The sequence below is a fragment of the Strix uralensis genome, chromosome 1, assembly GCF_047716275.1.
Source record: "Strix uralensis isolate ZFMK-TIS-50842 chromosome 1, bStrUra1, whole genome shotgun sequence".
NCBI classification, from domain to species: Eukaryota; Metazoa; Chordata; class Aves; order Strigiformes; family Strigidae; genus Strix; species Strix uralensis.
Window position 1 is genome coordinate 119,624,860 of NC_133972.1, and position 19,950 is coordinate 119,644,809.

Here is a 19,950-nt window from a genome sequence, read left to right on the forward strand (position 1 = left end):
GAAGCTAGTATTTTTCTGATTAGTTGTAGTAAAATCTGAGGACTTACATCTCTAGAGCTTCTTCCATGTCTGATAGCAAACTGTGAGAGTGACCTGATGTCTGATGCCCTGAGGTTTTGTCCACGGATGTTTAAAAAACAATTTCCCAGCTTGTCTCTTGCTTTACTTGTTTTTCAGCTGGTAAATTATGTCAACCCAGCTGGACTTCTACATCTCGTATAGGTTTTCAATATATACTCCCCTCTATCTCTCTGCACTGGTAGGGCTCTTCTGCTCTCCACAAAGAAACTTATGGCCATTACTCTGCTCATTATATGCTCACAGCAACTTCTGCATAAAGAGATTTTATAGTCCTTCAGGTGGAAATTCAATAATGGGAACACTTAGTAGCAGAGATTCCTGTCTCTCCTTTGTTTAGCCTTCTTCTGTCTAAACATCCAGCACACATCCATCCTAAACTGGATGATTTTGCACATCTGAAAGTCCCACAGGCTTACAGTAGCCAAGTATTACACATAGCATCCTAAATAAGAAAACATAACTGTCTTCAAACTAACAAGCTGATAATAGGCTCCTTGCTCAGGTGTTTGTTCCATTCTCCTCAGAGACTCTGGCAGTGTCTGGAAAGTTAACAGAGACAGGCAGGGGAAAAAATGAATTACAGAGACAAGGGATCCTTCACAGAGCATCAGTCTTTCCCTTGCATTAATTACAAGGGATGCCAACTCAAGCACTTCTGTTGACCTCTGCTAAAATATTCTTTCAGGGTAATAGGGGCTCTTTTTCAAACAACCCGTCTTTTAAATCATTTCAGCTTTTGACTTCAAAATCATCACTTAAATACCTTCCAAAACCCATTGCCACATGTCTCTGGTGGGACTTGGGGGTCAGCTGTAAATGGCCTCACTACACAACATCCTTTGGGAGACATTTCTTTTATCACTCCAGCTCCTTTTATTTGCACACAAAGAGGAGAATCAGGTCATATACCTGTGAAGGTGATTGTTCTCCTGTCCTCCTTTGTTCCCCTTTTCCTCCCACCCCCTTGCATTTTCTTTTTCTCTCCCTCTCCCAAGTCCGTGATGCATACAACAGGACTTGGAAGACCACAGTGGGGACTGTTTCCACTGAGAGAGAAAGAAGAAGGCAGGCAAAGGGGCCAAAATGCTCAGTTAGGATTCCTGGCTTCAGTCACCAGCTTGGGACGTGACTCTGGACACTCTTCTCCCAGTTTCCCTCCTATGCTCTTTTAATGGACCCATTACGGTAGTACCTAAAGGCTGCACAGAGCATGGTCCCAACCTGATGGCGCAGTGCTGCCTGCTGGCACTACTCTGCTGTGCCACCTGGCCAGAGGGAGCAAAGCACCACAGTGGGTCAAGAGGCTGCTAGGACTGTGGTTAGCCGAAAGCCAGGATGTTAATTTAATTGTTTGCTATGGATACTACACACTATTTCAGGGTATGATTCTATATTTGTACAGTGCTAAACAGATGCTTTTCAGATACTGTTCTAGCTAGGACTTTTACTAGTATTCCATAGTTGTGTCCTGCAGTTCCCACCACTGCACATTTTCCACACATTTACATTGAATTATTTTTATCTCCTGTGCAAAAGTAGCACTTTATGGTTCTTGATCCCTGGTGGTTTGTTATGCCAGTGCTGTCAGTCTGCCAGATGCAATCTGAAGGTGTCTGTGTAGGGCACACAGGACCTCAGGTCCTACTTTTTTTTTTTTTGTGGGCAGCTCCAACCCTCGTGTAATCAGAGATAAGTGACTTCTTAGTGAAAAATGAATGGGGCAGTGGGCTAAATGCTCAACCAAACAAAATGATCAAAAGGACAGTGCCAGATGTTTTCCATCAGCTCTACATATGGAGGAACCAGGGAGAGCAGCAGGAGCACCAAACTAAAAAGAAACCAGAGAAGTCAACTCTAGTTTCAACCATAACATGAGGAACTGGCTATAAATACTACATTCCTCAGTGAGGCTCCCAGAGGACATTCTGTAGGTATTTCTAAAACCTACAGGAAAAACGTGTCTACTATTGTCTGACTTATTTATATGCATCCTCCTAGTAAATGTTTTATTAAGAATTATCATTCTTAGCATCTATAAAAAATACACTTTAAAAATCGTATTTTAGAAAGCTGCAAGAAATTATAAAAGGTGTTTTTTTCCACAAAATGTATTTTTTGCCCAACATGTGTCAATACAGTCTTTTTCTAGACTAGTGGTTTGTGGGGTATTCTTTTACCACTTTTTTTTAGTACATTTTAAATTTTTAATTTCACAGATTTTAAGCCCAAGTTACAGCAAGAGGCCCAAGCCATTTCAAGATTTACTGGGGAAAAGGAGCCAGCTTTTTATTTTTGTCTTCTGGGGAAGTTTATGGTAGAGTGAGATAAACATCCAAATAGTTAAGGTTGTTTATCCTACATCACTTAGAAGACATTCTTGACATCGGTTGTATACAACTAAGCAGGGGAGCTGCTCAGTCAGTGTTGACAGAAATTAAACCCAGATCACCTAGCCTCAGGGTTTACAGATCTTACTTCAGTGTGATAAAATCTGCTTCTGTTGGGGTAAAAACAAACCAAATTTTGGTGCAGAAGGGCTTCTCTTCCAATTTTATTTCAATCATTATTTCGGGGCACTTTATCTCACCATGACATATCTCTGTAGTGTTTGGGGCTCTCAAGAGGGGAAGAATATTGCAAAAGGATCTGATGCCATGCTTGTGCAGTGTAATGACTTTGCTATTGGCCTCAGTTCTGCAAGTCTTAAACTTGGAGAGCGGGGATCCTGGAAGCTACCAGCAGGTAATTCAAGGAGACATAGAAACTTCAGAAATTTTTCCTGCTCTTTTTTGGCTCTATAGTTTAGCGATGCCTGCCTGAAAGTCATACCCTGACAGTAGTAGCAGGGAGACATGCTGAACATGAAGAGATTGGAAAGGCATTTCCCTGAAACAACTGGAAGTGCCAGACTTGTCCTTGGCTAGGAGAGAAGCTAAGAAGGGGTCTTGGCTGCATTGTTCAGTGGTGCTGAAATTCACTTTGTTCTTTACCTGTGTAAGTAACATGGTCCTAGGTTTGGTAGTATATATGCTGCTCTTTGCATGAGTATTAATTATAAAGTTTTTTTTTTCATCTATAAACAGCTTGATGTGCCCTTTTAAAAGCTGCTCCATACCCATTCTGCAGGAACAAAGCCTATGAACATGCTTTTTCTTTCCTCTGATTCTTATCTCATGCACATGTAAGCTTAAGCCACTCATTGCAGTGGAAATATCTGTGATTTGCAGTGCAGGATGAGTTCTTTGCTGTTAGATATGCCAGTAACAAACGGGCTGAGGAGCTTGCTAACTCTCATACTTGAGTCTAGGAAAGCTTGAGAATGACTCACTTAGGAATGCTTTGTACTCCCCTAATTGCATAATTACCTTAGAGAGCTCACTGGCCATTTGGCATAGAGGTCATGCCTGTTTCCTCTGAGCACAGGAATAACTCCTCCTAGCTTCTCCTAGCAGGACAAAAAGGAGTTGTGAGGAAGACGTATGGCCATGTTCCCACTTTTCCTTTATATAATCCAGGAGTGGTATTTGTGCACAACTACAAAGTCCTTCATTCTCTGAAGTGAGGATGGAAAATTTGTCCATTAACATAAATCAGCACTTTCATCTTTTCACTGAGACAGTATTTTTACTGAAAGAGATAGTGTAATATTCTGGGGTGTTTGGTACTGGTGCTTGTGACATCTAATAAATGGGATTAAAAAAAAGAGAGGGGGATACCAAAAGCACAGGAACCTTTCCCATTATACTCATATGCCATAGAGTTAGTCTAACTGTGAAGAAAACAGATGTTTCCAAAAGCAGTAAATAAAAAAAGATATGAATAATAGAAATGCTATCAACAATTGTAATCATGCAAAGCAAATGACAAGAAAAGTGAAGGGACATGAATACCCTGTGAGAAAAATGGAAAATTAACTTCCTAGTTGCATTAACAGAATTAAAGGAAGATTTGGCTGGAGAATTGTCCTGAACCTCTAGCAAACTCAACAGTGCAGTTTTCAGGGCTCACCCCATGTGTGGAATTGGTAAAGTCTGCAAGATGGAACAAAAGGAGAAAGATAGAAACAAATTATAAAGATAGCTGAGGAGGAGATATTTAAGTATAGCTCTCTCTAGTTTCCCTGATGCTCTCTTGTTTCGGAGAATGGCTGGAATTTGTGGTCCCTCTTCTAAACCTTTTTATTAATGTAATCCAACAGTAAATTTTGAAGCTATAATTCTCCTTTACAGACTGGTGACTGCATCACTGTGCAGTTAAACTTTCATCCCACTCTCCCCTTCATTACATCTATGAATTTACCATCCTTTTTTGCACAGTGATGCACCTTCCATATTAAACAGCTAAAGCACATCTTCTCCTGTCCCCCTTACAGCACACCAGCTAATATCCCCTAACATATGATGGGGTATACACACTCTTCTCCCACTCGGTTTATGAATGAAAATGCTTGTGGTTGCTATACTTCATGCTGATGATAATGATGCCGGTGTATGTTTTAGAGATGCACACAGGACGCCTGCCTGATTGGCCCCTCAAGAGTTGTAGATGGATATGAATCCAAGTGGTCTGATGTATCTAAGTTACTTTATTAGTGTAAACTTCAGTGTCCATGGGCTTCTCAGCTGTGTACTTGGATTGGCAAGAGTATTTAAGATTACTCATTTGTTTAGAGGTTCATGATGGATACTTAAATCTTTCCTTTTTTATCAGCATCTTTTAAAATAGTGGGAAGCAGAGCAGTTAAATGCTGACTGAGGCTGCATTAGCTTCCCCTTTCTGTGAGAATGTGAGAAACCTCTGCTTAGAAGGTTCCCAAAGTGAAAGTGTTTGCAAGAGAAAACATAGCTGGGACACACTCACATCCAAGCCTTGCTCTGATGAGTGGAGCTATTCTTCTGATATAAAGGGAGCATCACCCCAAAGCAAGAGAAAAATTTTAGGGAGAGGAAAGAACATTAAAGATCCTGATTCCTAAGGAAACAGAGCTGGTCAGCAGTTCATCAAATTGAGGGCTAATATCCAAGACTGATTTGGTTCTCACAGATATATATCTGAAGTATGGACTTCATTAGAGCTACATTCAACTAAATCCGCTGAATTCAGAGGAAAGTCAGGCTGTGGGTCCCAACTGATTTTGTTATCAGACAGAAAATAGACAACACCTCTGTTTGTTACATGCTTTTTTGAATCATTCTCCTGGAGAGTCAGGGAGTTAGAATGCTGTAGTGTGGGTGGCTGCCCTAGGGATCAAGGAACACCAGACAGAGTCTATAGTAAAGCTTCTTGCATTAGGATGGCGGCAGAGGAAGCTATACAGAAAATGCAGTCCAGGAAAGAGTTCTTAGAAGATGAAGTAGGGATTAAGCCAGAGCCTATTTTACCATTTGCTAAAACACTCAGTGCATTTGCCTTCATGGATTCTGCATTCCAGAGGACTGCATGCTGGGTTACTAAAATCCCGCTCTTGAACAGGCTTTGGAGACTCAGATGGTCACTGACTGCCCATATGGGAGAATTTGGCTACTGCTATTAGACAGCTGCAGGAAGTTGAGGACAAGAAAGGGGAGACAGCACCAAAATCCTACAGACACATAGACATATAGAGAGACAGATGGCTTTGCCTCATGGCAGGAGCTTCCAAAATATGTTCCTCGACAAAATGCCAGGATCCTCTTATCGTTTTTTTCTTTCAGGAACTGCAGTTCACACTTCTGCTTTTCTTAGGTGATACATACGTGATTTAAACCCTAAGACATGCTGAGCTTGTTTCAAGAGCATTTTAAAACAATTAGCACACCTACAAGAAAAATAGCAAAACACCACATTTCCTTTGCTCACAGACTCAAAGGGAGATTGAGTTTAGCATTCTTCCTTGGGGAAGAAATGACACAGTCCCCAGTAACCCAGTGCCAAACCACTGCTCTCTGTTTTGAGCAGCAAATGCCATTCTTACTGCATCTAAAAGCCCAGACTGTGTTTCTTTTCTTAACATGAAATTGTGTATTTTGGTACTGCTCTCAAACAACAGTTTAACAGAACAAAGGAGTTATCTTTATGAGACAGCCAGGGAAATACACAAAGAACAGGAAGATGCAGCTAATCTAAATAATGACATTGAAAACAAAATAGCTATCAGGCTATAAATAAACAATAGAAGTAAATATCATTACTTTTATTAAGAGAAGACACAAACTTAATTCCTGGGGATAATGACATCTACTGCTTCCTCAGACTTTAGTTCTCATTTTTTCAGTCAAGTCACAGAATAACATTTCCTACTTTCTTCAACTTTTTACAGTATGAACTTTCATGCCACTTCTTTTGGAGAAAATTGCAAAAGCCAGACACGTACATTTAGGAGAAAGGTCAGATTTTCTAAAACAATAAAATTGCCCAAACTTCTGTTTTTGAACTGTGCAAATGCATGCGTTCTTACAGAGCAGGGAAGTAAACATACACATGACTGCATTAATTAAGACAATGCTTAGTTTCCTGCAACTCAAAGGAGTTTTCTTATTTAGACTACGTCTTTAACGATGCAATCTCCCATTGTGTGTATGTGGGTGTGCAAAGCAGCAACTGCAATTTCACAAAAAGGCAAGGACTAGTCCTGACCTGGTGGGTGAACGGGGAAGGAATTAAATAATTCTCTAAACCAAAGCCAGGAACAACTTTCTGAGCACCAGACTCAGTCACTCCAGCCTTCTCACTTTCCGTAATACAGTCCTAAACAATCTGAGCAGAAGCCTGATTCACGTGCTTTTTTTCTTGGGAATGTCTTGTTGAGTATCTTGGGCAGGAAACTGGCCTGATCTGTTGACTTACAAGATTTAAAACAAGCACTCACATTTCCCCCTCTCAATCCTGACCAGCGCCACTGGGCTGAATCACTTCCCCGGTGAGGGCAAGAGACATGCAAGAGTAAAGTGCCCGTGAAGTGACTGAGCCATCAGGATACGTTCTTAGGCTGACATACAGTCAGCAAAACCCACAACCAACCCCCGGCGAAACGTCAGGGCATGGCACCGGTCCCCATCCCTCAGGCTTTACCTGCTGGTGGGCGAATGGCTGGGAGGGATGTCCTGCACAAAGCTCTGCTCCATGCCCGGGATCCTGGCCGGGCTGTGGGGATGGTAGGCTGTCAGGACCACACTGCCTGAGTCTTTTATCTCCATGGTCATAGGCACATGTCGGCTCCGCTGCTGGTGACAAAGGTGACCAGGGGGTGCCAACGGCCCCCAACAGGAGGGCGAGTGGTCCTGTCACGAGTGAGAGTGCATGGCCTGGCTCCGTAGCAGCCTCTCAGCACCGTTTGCTGTCAGGAGAGCTGTGTAACTGAGACACGGCTCCTCTCCCTGTCAGGAAAGCTGAATTAGCATATATTCAAAAACACCGCCCACAAAACAACCCACAGGGAAGTTACTACGTTCCTAGGAAACTAGAAACCTGAGATAATCCTGCATGACACCAAGCAACCACCGGGAAAACTTCTTGCTTTCTTTCTTTTTGTTTCATTTTAAGAGCGACTTTCTTAATGTTACTCCTGCTTCTGTTCCTGAAATAGTCTCGACTAAGTGAAATCATTTGCCTGTTAAGCAGCAGGATGAGTAGAGAGCACTACTCAAACACAAAGTGTGATTTGGCAGAGCAGGGAGTGACATTAAAGTGCTTACACGAGAGATTCAGAAACCAAGTGGGCTCTGCTCTGTTTAAATCATCAAGGAGCAGGAACCTTGATTTCCTACATGCTGGATCATTTCTGTGGCAGGAAACTGCACTTGCCTTCTCCTGAAAACACATTAAGCTTTCGTTTTGCCTGATACGACTGAGAACATAATTAGAAGGGCACTGGGAAATGAGTGAATTATTTTTCTAATAGTGTGCACTCGTCTCAAGCAATCCCATAAATAAATACTCCTCAAGACACTTGATATTTTTTCATGCTTGTGCTTGATCTTTGTACACTAATTAAATGATTTTCACTCGAAAGGAAACCAGCAAGCAAAAATATCAGGGTCCAATTCAGGAGTAACAAACACCTAGAGAAAACTGTAGACAAAATGAGAAAACTCACACATCCCTTTATTTTCGTCTCCCACTTTTTCAGTGTTTGGGGGGTTTTTGAAAAGAAATGTTTCTGATAAATTCTTATTCCTGAAAACTATTGTCCTGCCTATGAAATCATGGGAAGGATGTCCCTAATCTTACCTTGTGAGCATGTGGGTGAAACACCAGCCTCTGTGCGTCTTTGTCACAGCTGCCGGTGGCGTCCCCAGCGCAGGTACTGTGCAAGATGCCTGTCAGGCCCCAGTTTTGCATCCCCCTTGAGTGAAAGGGCTCACCTTAGGGCTGTTATAGGCCTGCCTAAATTACACTGTCGGTCTCTCCAGCTGGTAAAGTAGCTCAGATTTTGAAGGGCACAAAAATTATTCATTTCATCTCTACCTTCCCACTGAATTCAGTATTCTGCCTGGAGGTACATGACCATTTCAGTCAAATATGTTGCTGCAAGTCATGTGGACAGTGCCCAAGTTAATTTTATATTAGCCAGCATAGGACATTGATAACAGTACACTTGGCAGCATTTCTTGCCAGACTCACCCAGGAAGCATAAATATTTGAACAAGCAGAGCTTCTAGGCTTGCTCGTGCTATGCTGTTAACATATCCTGGATTAAATATTTTAAAGCCAGGTTGCCCAGGATAAAATTATGGTTGCTTCCATGGCAGCATGGAGGCCCTCTGGGAGCCACTGTGAAGCCATGTACATATGTCAGAAATGAAGGGGAAGGCTCTAAGCTAACTCTGGAAGCATTGCCTGCTGCCCACAGCAAGAGGACTGTATCCCATGGTGCTGCCGGTGAGGACCAGGGTGAATGCAATAACCACTGAAGACCTCATTGTGCTCCATGATTCTGGGGTATTCAGGAGAGGTATAGGGTCTGAAAAATTAGGATAGATGCCATCATGAATCTCATATCCCAACATTGTGGAGCACTGATTGAATGCCAGCTCTGGTGCCTGGCTGCTGGATGACCAGGGATGCTGCAGCCAATGTAATATTATTCCCTTCCTACCCTGGATTTACATTCTCCTTCCTGCACCAGAAGGTGGGTACCCAACTTCTCTGATGAGGGGGAGTAAATTATGAATATATGTTTATATTTGGCACAAGTGCGAATAGTTATTTTGAAAATTAATCGATAAAAATGCATATATCAAACTGAGAACAAAAAATTGATAAACATATGTTATAAAATATCTGCTGACATCCTTTAAGGGCATTCTCCACAATTTACTTCAAGAAACTAAACACCTGAAGAAACACACATAGTGGAAGGCACCAGACACTGTCAGAAAGAGAGTAAGTGTTCTTTAGGAGATCAGGGTGTGGACAAAATATTGGCTGCAACTCCAGAAAAGTCTTTTTACTCCCCTTAGGATTATAGTACTAGGTTTTCTCCAGTACAATCAGCCAACAAAATGATGGCTATATGCTTTAAGCTATGTGCAGATAAAGCCCACAGTAGAAATGCTATATATTTTAGTATTATATTTTTTTCCCCTCTTCCCATAATAAAAAACGCTGAACACCAATATGACTTAGGAAAGAATACAGTTACCCTCTCAATAGTAAAATGCACATAAAGAAAGGAAGCCCACATTTATTAAATGGGACTCTCTAAGAAAAATAAACATAGAAGATTTTATTTGGAGATTTATAAAGTGCTGGTGTACAAACTGGAGGCTTGTATGGAAATGGCAGAAAATCTGGCACAAGTACAAATAGATACTTTTAAAATTAATTAGTTAAAGCACATATATCAAACTGAGAACTAAAAATGTTTATATGTATAGTGTCTCTTGGGGTTAGATATCTGCATATTATTGAAAACAAAAAACGATGCTAAATCAACTAGACATAGACATAGGCCATTAAACAAAGTTCTAGCTGGACTAGTGATACAACCATAAGAAAAAAGTACAAGGCAATATGGGCCAGATTCCTCCTTCAGTTCTATCTGTGTAATCCTGTTAGTTAAAGGAGAATTTATTCTCCTGGCTTCTAAAGAAGCAAGTAGGAAAATATTTTAATCCAACATGTCTGTGTTTGTACAGGATCTTCTTCAATACTAGATCGTGGAGTACTCAGGACTATGACAGTTCTAATTGTTTTTCCAGGTAGATGATAGCTCCGTAGACCTTTAAAATACTCTGGAAATGCTGTTCTGGTGAGAAATAATATTGTGAGGATGCTTTTGGTGGCAACCAGTAAAGTGAAGGTACAGCAAGAGAAGAGTCTGTGGGGAGTCTGTAACCACTGAACCCATGAACAGCTCCCTTGAGCTTTCAAATTTTACATTGTGCTTGCACTTTCACAAATTTGGCAAAAGAATTATATATGGATCAGTTGGCCCAGACTTTGAGGACTAGGAGTGAAAAACCTTTATTAACCTATTGCTTCAGAAACATGTTAGTGGCTACATCATTCTAAGATTAAGCCTTCAGCTCTTCTGTTGAAGAATATCTGTGACAGCCATATACAAGAAGTCCAAACTCACAGAAAGTCACTAGTTAAATCTTACTGAGATGAAAAAGTAATTTTAATTGTTGTTAATAATATGTATGTATTTACATAATATTAATTAGTAATCATTGTGGCAGTAACATGATGGGCAACCTTTGTGTAGCAAATTTAATGTCTATTGCTTGGAAAGGAACTAATAATGTTTTCACATAGATTTTAAACAGCCTTTTCTGGTTAAGTCTAAGGGGGGCTGTCAGTGAGAGGAATGGGATTTGTCAGATAGGGGTTCTTGACCTGAGATGGTGGGGGCATGCACTATTATATTATAAGACTGGACCCCCAGAGCCCTGTAAAGTGCAAAATTCCCATTTGAACTACAAATCACACAAAAAAATCTCTGGGTATTGAATTTCATTGCTCGCTTCCAGCTTAAATTAGCCAGGAAAAAGTTGGACAGAATTTGCAAAACTTTGAAGTTAATTTTGGACCAGTTTAATGTGAACTTGGGTTAGATTAAGTTTTAAAAGGAAGCTGTGTAAAACACAGCATTTTTCACTGATTAAATCAAAAGAAAGAGAGTGGAGAAATAAAGAGGAAAATGTCATCCTAGCACTGAGTCTAAATTTCCTCATCCCTCTTGCAATAAATTTTGTATCTATCTGTGTGAAAGAAACCAAACCCAGAACCACTGTATTTCTCCATGTTTTGGGGAAAAAAAAGGGTATCTCTTACTTGTCTCTAATTTGTCATTTGGATGGAAAGTTGCTTGAGGGATGGGGGAGCAGAAAGACTCACCACACCAAAGAGTTGATGTGGGCAAAAAACACCTGGACATTCTGAAAACAAGGAGTGCCACAACACTGCATAAAAGTCAAGGACAGTCTCCTACTGCTCAGTACCAATACTTCCATGAAAAAAGTGTCTGAGAAGGGGCTGACTCTTGTGTCAGGAAAGTTTTTGCTGTGGCTTGAGGTCTATTTCCTCTAAAAGAATTTTATACATCATGAAGGACAGTTTCTAATGCTTGATATAGTCTCTGAGCTTTCTCTTCCTGTGATGCTGGAAGGCTTGTAGTCTTTTTTTTTCCACTATAAAGGTGAGGTGTTTCTGTGCCTCAGTGTGGGCAGCTGGGAATGTGAGTGAATGGGTGGGATTTGTCGGTAACATCAAAACACACCCACTGCTCTTAAAACATTGAAAAATTCATAAGCCAAAAAATAAAGAAAATTAGAGGAAAATCTTTGTTAGTCTGCTTTCTTTGTCTTTTCAAACTGAGATTAAAAACAACATTGAGAAAACTGTTCCTTGTCCTTTACAAACAGGTTAAGTAACAAAGCTATTTAGGCAAGGAGAATTGAAGTCAGGTATCATGGCAACTGGTGGTTTTTCAAAGGTTTTTAATTAGAGTATGAAACAAAACATTCATCTTTGTTAAATATAACCTCACATATTTCAGCCCAGGCCCAATTTAAATATACATCACACTTTGGTGAACTTTACCATGGTCATATTTTTTTACTGAGTGATTGACTATGGATTCTTTTATCTTAAGAAAGAAACAAATGCATAGAAAAAAAAATCTTTAGGCAACTTTGTGTAGATTCTTGCTTAGCAATGACCCTCATTTATTTTCTAGGAGTTCAAAAGTTGATTCTCCTTAGCCCAGATTAGACTACCCATATATTATTGCCATGTTAATTACAAATAGAAAAGGAAACTTCCTTAATCTGTTGGCCACAATAGGGCTTTCTGGAGGTTTACTTTAAGAAAAAGCTCTATCCTTTCATTCATCCATTAAGTTCATGCTCGTTCATGACATGTTGATCTAACCACTTCAGCTGGGACAGCTGACATCCACAGCTGAATGCTGTGATCTGTTTTTTTTTTGTTCTGAGGCAGTAAGTTAAAATTATGTGAAGGAGTGGTAATGTGGTTAAGTTAGGAAAAGTAGCATTGGGAGAGGCTGGTTGCTTCTCTGCCATGTTTCTGTAAGCACAAGCTGAAAATGGGAATTGGTCTCTGCAGCATGGAAGGGAAAAAATGGTCGGGGTAGACAGCAATGAAAAGGCAGAATTGGGTTATATATTTGCATTTGGTACAAGGAAATTGAGTCCTCATATTAAAATTATATATATATTTATAAATATTTATATATTCCACATCAAACAATTAGGGCTGTAATGAAGAAAAAAAAAAAAAAGGAAGATAGTTTCTTGTATAAAAGGCCAACCAGACAAAGCTTTATAACATTATCCTTTTAAAAACTACTGTTTCCAGAGGCCAGTCAAATACTTAAGCAGCTGTATGTACATGTATATATACATATATACATATTTTCTTAGGATATGTGTACATACACACATAACCCACCCTCTACCTTTAGCCACTGTTTTAATATTTAAGAAAGGTGTTCCTTTTTTAAAACGCTATGAACAGTAAAATGCAGTTTTCTGAAGGTGATGATGATTTACGCATCTATCTTTGCCATTACAGTGTCACTTTGGTAGGATATCTAAAACAACATTATTAAGAAAAACATTGTAGCCCCTTTCTTGTTACAATCATAAACAATTTCACATTCAGCATTTTTGTAACATTTTTAACCTGTAAACCACTCCATTTCTAGGGAAGGCTTTATGTAAGGTGCAGTTGCTATTTCCCTGTAACTATGCCAATGATTTCTTTCATCATGCCATTTCATAACTGAGTCTGTTTTCCAGGGAGCAGCAGCAGGCCACAGCTCTGTTGGTGTATTGGAAAGTTGTACCAAGTGAGACAGGCACCAGACCACTGCTCTCTGACTTTGAGCTGTGTTCTTAGAGATATGTGTAAAAATTGATGAAGCAAGGTAGAGAGGTGTTAACATGAACCATTGATGTTTCTCAGGCACACAACTGGAGACATGTCAATATCAGCTATCTTGTTTTGATTGCTTTCTACTCCTTTTAAAATCAAGAGCTGTAGTTTTAAAATTTAAGAGTCCAATAGCACTATTAACTGGATTTCCCACAGCTGCACCCAAGAGGAGAAACCTCACATTCTCCTTCCCATCTAGAGAAGAACAGTGTGTTTCAACAAAGTATAGCTTATATCTTCATCCTGCTTTGGCATTCTGTGGCTTGATGACTGGAATTCCTGAAGTTACTAAATTTCCTCTTGCCTTTCCTATGTGAAAATGAAGAAACTATTCTTATCTGCTGATTTCTTCATATTACTATCATATCACCACAAAAGTAGTAATCCAGGTCATTGGAGGAGTCTTATTCTTGTATTGGTCATGCCAATATGATATCTCAGAACTTCCCTGAAATATCTGTGTGCATAATGAAGAGAGGTGAGGATAAAAATAAGTTTTGTGATCTTTGCACGATAAGATGTTCTAGTGGGTCTGGGCTGTGTACAGTGGATCTATCCACCTACTTGGCATAGCACTCATTTCTGGAATAGTGTCACGTCCTGCTCATCACAAATAGCTGTGAACATGTTGTCGTCACCGCAGAGCCAAGCTGACCAGACAACTTCATGCAACACTAATTTCTCAATTTTGAATAAACTCAGAATTGCCATGGTCATGAGTGGGAATCTGTGAACTTCTGCATTCTGAGTTTTGGTCACTCCTTTTAAAAATTTAAGTTACTGAAGAATGAAGTGAGTTCTACTCAAAAGTGATTTTCCTAATTTGACTGAGAAGTTTTTATGAATTAGTAACTTCAAATTTAGATCTGCTGCAAAATTAAATAGATGTTTATTGACTTACACTATAAATGAATTTAATGCTATAATTTATATGACAAGCTTGTTATCATCCTAATTCTAAGGCTTCTACAGTTTATGAACAGTAAGAAGAGAATGCTCTCAAAATTAAACCAGTTTGAATATATCTAAATGATTTAATATGCAGCAGAAAAACACTGGAAGGTACAATAATTAATGGCTATTCGCATTTTGCAATCATATTATCAAAGGTATGCATTTACTTTATAGTATTGTTAAACTATACATACCTGTGTGAAAGGCATATTTCATTAATCTCTGTACAAACACTCTGTGTGTGACTTTTCCAGCAAAATGCTGTGACATAACCATAGAGGGAACCTAAGCTGCCTGACTCAGTTCTGTGCCCTAATCACATGTGAGTTTGAAGCTTAATTAATCAACAGTTTGGAAAGTACTTTTGTAAAAGAATGGGTGAAAAAGCTAACACATTTAATCAGCCACAGAAAGAGAACCACAACAGGAGATATGGATAACACACCATGTAAGTCACAGAAATGAAACATTTTCCCTGCAAGTGGCTAGTCAGGAATTTATTCTCTGCAGAGGGTATATGTTAATTTTGGTAGGATGTCTAAGGATACTAGAGGGCATTCCACCTAATAATTATTAAATCACACAGGTTAGTTCTAAACAGAAACACATAAATGAATGTAACTTTGATAAGCATATTAACAGACATGTTTCTAGGCTACTTCTATGGCACAGTGTTGAATGCTATGAGCTTAAATATGTTTTAGAAGCACTAGAAATAAATTTTGCCACTGCTCCAAGTGCATGATTGCATCACCATGGTGAGCCAAATGAGCAATGATAATCAGAGGGTGACAGAAGGGAATTTTGCAATATAAAGCATCTGGGAATTACTGGCTTGGGAGATTGCAAAGAACATTTCCAATTTTTTCACTTAAAAAGGTCAAGCATGTGTTTTTCCCTATATGATACTGGCACCCAGAATTTTGTTGCATAGTTGAAAGATATATCAGATATTGAGGACATGGAAATTTGACATTAAACTTTGTCATTTTATATTGTTCATAGGAATATAAGGATTCCCAGGGTTATTGTGCCAATTTTGTCAGTATAGATTGCTAGTCTTCTCAACACAACAGAAAAAAATTTGCCATTATCCCAAAGGCATTTCTGTTAGAGAAAAAAAATAGCAAGTAGTTATTATTTATTTGTTTCATTTGGGGTTTGTTTTTATTCACATGTAATTTATCAGTGGCCTCAGTGGGCTACAATCCATGGTATGCAACCCTATTAAAATAAAACAAAGTCTCACCAGGGATGAAATGGATCCATTTTCTCCAGATTATTTTAATAAATGAATGTTTCACACAATGAGGAAGCCAAGACTGCAGATGACTTGGTTTTGGTTTGGAACTTCAGGGAACAGATGGGAAAGCAGCAGCGTTAATATACCTTAATGGATCCACAGGACTGAGTTTATTATTTGGCTTCAGTTCAGATTTTTTTCTTTTTTTTTTTTTTTTTTTTCAGTGACTGTGCCTTGGTGAATTATCTCAGAGCCTTTTCAGAAACTTTTTCCTTTATTTCTCTACTGTATTTTCCCCCCACTTTTGATCCTTATCATTGTTGTCATGCTTGATTATAGGTTTCAGTCTCAAAAAAGCATTGTCAGTCTCTAGCTGTTTTTGCAAAGTAGCTATCATACATGAAGATGCTTGAAGGACTGAAGGGAATAGGCAGGAATGTGACCTCTTGACCCCAGCTCCAGGGACTGTGGGTACTGGGGAGTATGAGGAGAAAGGCCTACAGAGACCGGCTCAGCTTATGCGCTCTTCCTAACTGGCATCTCCTCTTGCCACTGTTGAAGACAGAGGACTGGGCTAGGTGGACCATGGGACTGACCTTATAGGGCATTTCTTGTGGTCCTCTGTTCTCAGAATGAATTTTTATTAATTACTGTACAATAGGACAGGCACAAAACTGGAGAGGTTACAGGTTATCCATATAAGAGAAAGTTTTGTTTTCAGTACAGTTTTGGTTTCCCAAAGAGATGCAGATAACAAACACAGATACAGATTATCATCATTTAAATACTTTTATCTGGGACCATTGTGATATAAGAAGCAAAGGAAAAACAGTAGTATGTAATTTATTACAAAATTGTTTATATCCAGTTCATGATGGTGATTTTGTGCAACAAGACTAAGGCATGGGTCTCAGTCAGAGAAACGAAGTTTCAAAGATTTGTGCCTTTGGAACTGGAGGGTAAACTCAAGAGATCCTGGAGATGAGATGCAGCTTAGAAGTAAAAAAAAAAAATTTATGATGGTGGTTCTGCTTGTTTTTGCTTTTACCATGCTTGTCTGATCCAAGTAAGTTCATGTCATAAAGTAGAAAATTGTCATGAGTTTACCCATAAGTGAAAGAAAACATGCTCACTGATTTTCCATTTTTGAACTTTAGTCCACCAACGATCAGTGACAACACCCCTTGGAGGATCTCAAATTCAGTTTGAGGCTCTGCTTGCCATTTTGTTCAGGAAGGTATTGGATAAACGTGTATCTTGTCTATGAACACAGCTAGCCTTCTAAATTTACAAAATCTTAGATTTGCTTCTAGCTTTACCAAAAGATGGCATGAGCAAGGTTCCCCACAGGAATCTACCTTGGCCCTTCAAATGTGCTTTTGTAGCACTACCAAGTTGAAATGCTCTTGTGCAGAGGACTCTTGTCTGCTATCAATCCACATGGTGCACAGTAAAGCTTGGCTTACTTTGAAACACAGCATAAAAAAATCTCTGGACTGCTACTAATAGTGTTGTCTCTTTGCATATGTCTTCTGCATGTTATATGCAACATAATTTTCTTTTATTTCTTGCAAACAGCAATTTCATTATACCTCTCTGGTTGTTCTGCTCTCTGACATTTCAATCTGTTTTACCTTCTACTGAACTGGAAAACAATACCATTAAGTGAAGCTTGAAAAGAAAGAGAGAAAAGAGCAATCTCATAATTTGTTAAGGGTAGTTCATCATGACTCAAATACGGACAAAGAAGTATGTAAAAAAGAAAAGATTAGATACTGGTAAATTGGGAGTGTTTTGTCACCCTCAAAGTCTCATCATTTGATGAATGAGATTACTGCAGGTCTGATACTACTCTGAAAACACATTTCTTGTGTAATCATGCTAAGCGTGCATGTCTCAGCAAAGATATAATGACAAAGATATGTGCATAAATCTGAATTACAGCAAGCATATGATTTTATTTAGTCATCCAAGTTTTTACTTAGCAACCAAACTGGCATGTCAAACCTGGCATTTGTTTGCATAAAATAGAAACTGTGAGCAAGCCCAATTTTCCCAAGAAATTACTGGTATTGCAACAAACAAATAAAAAAGCTTTCACATGCAGAATGCGAAGCCTTGCATTTTCCTGGGTGATCCATTGTATCTGGTGTCCAAAGTGTGCCTCACTCTTTCTCAAAACAAGAGCTATAAATAGGCAGGCACTTTGTGCCATTTTAATGCTGAGTATTACACATTCCAGCAACTTCACTTTTTCAGATGGTTATTTTTATTTTCTTTTGTTGTGACTGAACAAGTGAGCCCAGCTTACTGAAATGCCACCCACTCCTTCAAAGAAAATTCTAGGAATAAACTCAAAGATCAGGAAAGGGCTCTGCCTAGAAATATTCCTGAAACAAGGAAGAGAGAATGCAGAAAACTAAATGAGAAGGTTGATCTGAATGCAGAAAGTATTTTGTTTGCAAACAGCAATGAACTTTTGTCTGAAAACCCCTGCCTTCTCTGGTGTTATTTTAAATCCCAGTCCCTAATGAGGAACATCACTAGACTCAGGAGGGTTGGAGGAAATTTTTTATGGCAAGTCAGAAAGCTGTCTGAAAAACGTTACTTTTTTTTTTTTTTTTAAATATCATCCCCCCTGGGATCTGGCACTCAGAGAGCCAGTAATTTCCTCTGAACACTTTTAGAAAACACCAGGAATGATATGGAACATTAATGTCCCTTACAAATAGTTTCAGTTAGTGGGGGAATTACTGCAGCATGAAGACATGTTTACAATGCATCACAGGGACTTCCTCACACTATTATCTTTAGCAATATAGCCCTCAAACTTACAATCACCATCCTGTTAGAAAAAAAAATTCCTAAATCTGCAGTTGTGTAACTTTTGTGGTAACAGATCTTGGTGCAATGCCAAGTCTTCAGTTTTCACATGACTGTTGAAATCTGTGCTGGACACGCACTCTGGTATTAACCTGAGCCTTGTATTGCCTGGACTCTGGTTGCTTGGGAATCCCACATCCCTCGGCGGCAGGCAATGGCGAGACTCTTCCAGGGACAATCACGGGCAGAGCCATCTGCTTAATTTGCCCTTAGGCACCGCATTAAGGGCAGATGTGATAGAAACAGAAAATCAGAAGTGCTGCATCATGCTGGGGCTGTTCATTACAAATGCAACTGTGAAACTGTTTTGGAAAACCCAGGGTGTACACAATGTTTTTTTGGTAGATTTACCAGCTGGTTTGCCCAACCTGGTCTATTAAGAGTACTCTAGAGGATAAACACTCAGCAAATCTGACCTTGAGCTAACAATAAATTGAATATCTTTACTGTCCCTCTTCTGAGGATTTAAAAGTTTAATAATGAATTATGTAAAACTTGTGTTCCTGGGAAACATTGTCTATGTGGGATCATAACTATTCTGTATACTGGCAGACTGTGATCCTTGTGGTCTCATATTGATGTCACTGCAGTTTTATTCTGGGCTAAACATCTCTGACCAAAATAAAATTATTCCTTATTTATGCCACTTCAAACAAGGTTAGTACAAATGCTTGATCAAAGCAACTGCTCCATCTTCTAATGACTGGGCTAGGATGGGCACTGGGAGCTGAGACTGTGGTTCTGCACTGCTCAGGATGAGGCCTGTTTGCACAAAGCTTCGATACACTAAACTTCTGCTACAGTTTTGGCCCTTTGCTAGACCACCCTCCTAGACTCTTGGACCTCCTCCATCTCTCCAGTAATTCTTCCCATAGACAAGGTTGCAGATTTGTTATGTTGTTTTAGTTCTTAATTTTCTCTCTATGGTGAATTTTGTTCAGGGCAATTCTCTTCAGGCAAGTAGGAAAAGGCCAGTTTGGTGACCCCTAAAGAACATCAAAGTGTTTACAGTTGGTAGTGAGTATACAGCAAATGCTTTAGGCCACTGGACATCTGGGCTTAAACACAGGAAAAGGCTTGAACATGACTGCATTTCCTGTGCTGCAGCCCGCACTCTAGTAATGGGTGTCTACGGGTGCCAACTTTTCCTTCATAAGCTGATGAAAATGGGTATTGGTGTTTGCATCAACTAGAAGGGCAACCATCCAAATGTGGTCTGCTGTGTAACATATACAGGGCTTTCTCTGCACTGACAGCAAATCTTGGTGCTGCAGAACCTTTGATAATTTGCCCTTTACTGAATAATCTAACTCCTACTCTCATTATGTGTCTGAGAACTGTGTCCTCATTCAGATTGCAGAATTATTACAGTCTATGTGCTGAAAATCGATTAGAACATGTTAAAG

General features: G+C 39.4%; 1 protein-coding gene across 2 annotated transcripts in view; it reads right to left on the reverse strand.

Annotated features, from left to right (window-relative positions):
- ARHGAP28 (Rho GTPase activating protein 28) overlaps positions 1 to 7,415 on the reverse strand; it is a 74,111-nt gene extending 66,696 nt beyond the window's left edge. The window contains exon 1 of one of the 2 annotated variants that reach the window (XM_074878607.1): positions 7,132 to 7,415. In XM_074878607.1, the coding sequence (XP_074734708.1) occupies positions 7,132 to 7,262 (131 nt within the window). In that variant the 5' untranslated portion in view covers positions 7,263 to 7,415. The remainder of the gene's footprint in view (positions 1 to 7,131) is intronic. The other variant, XM_074878615.1, reaches the window with a different exon arrangement.
- Positions 7,416 to 19,950: the final 12,535 nt, after the last annotated feature.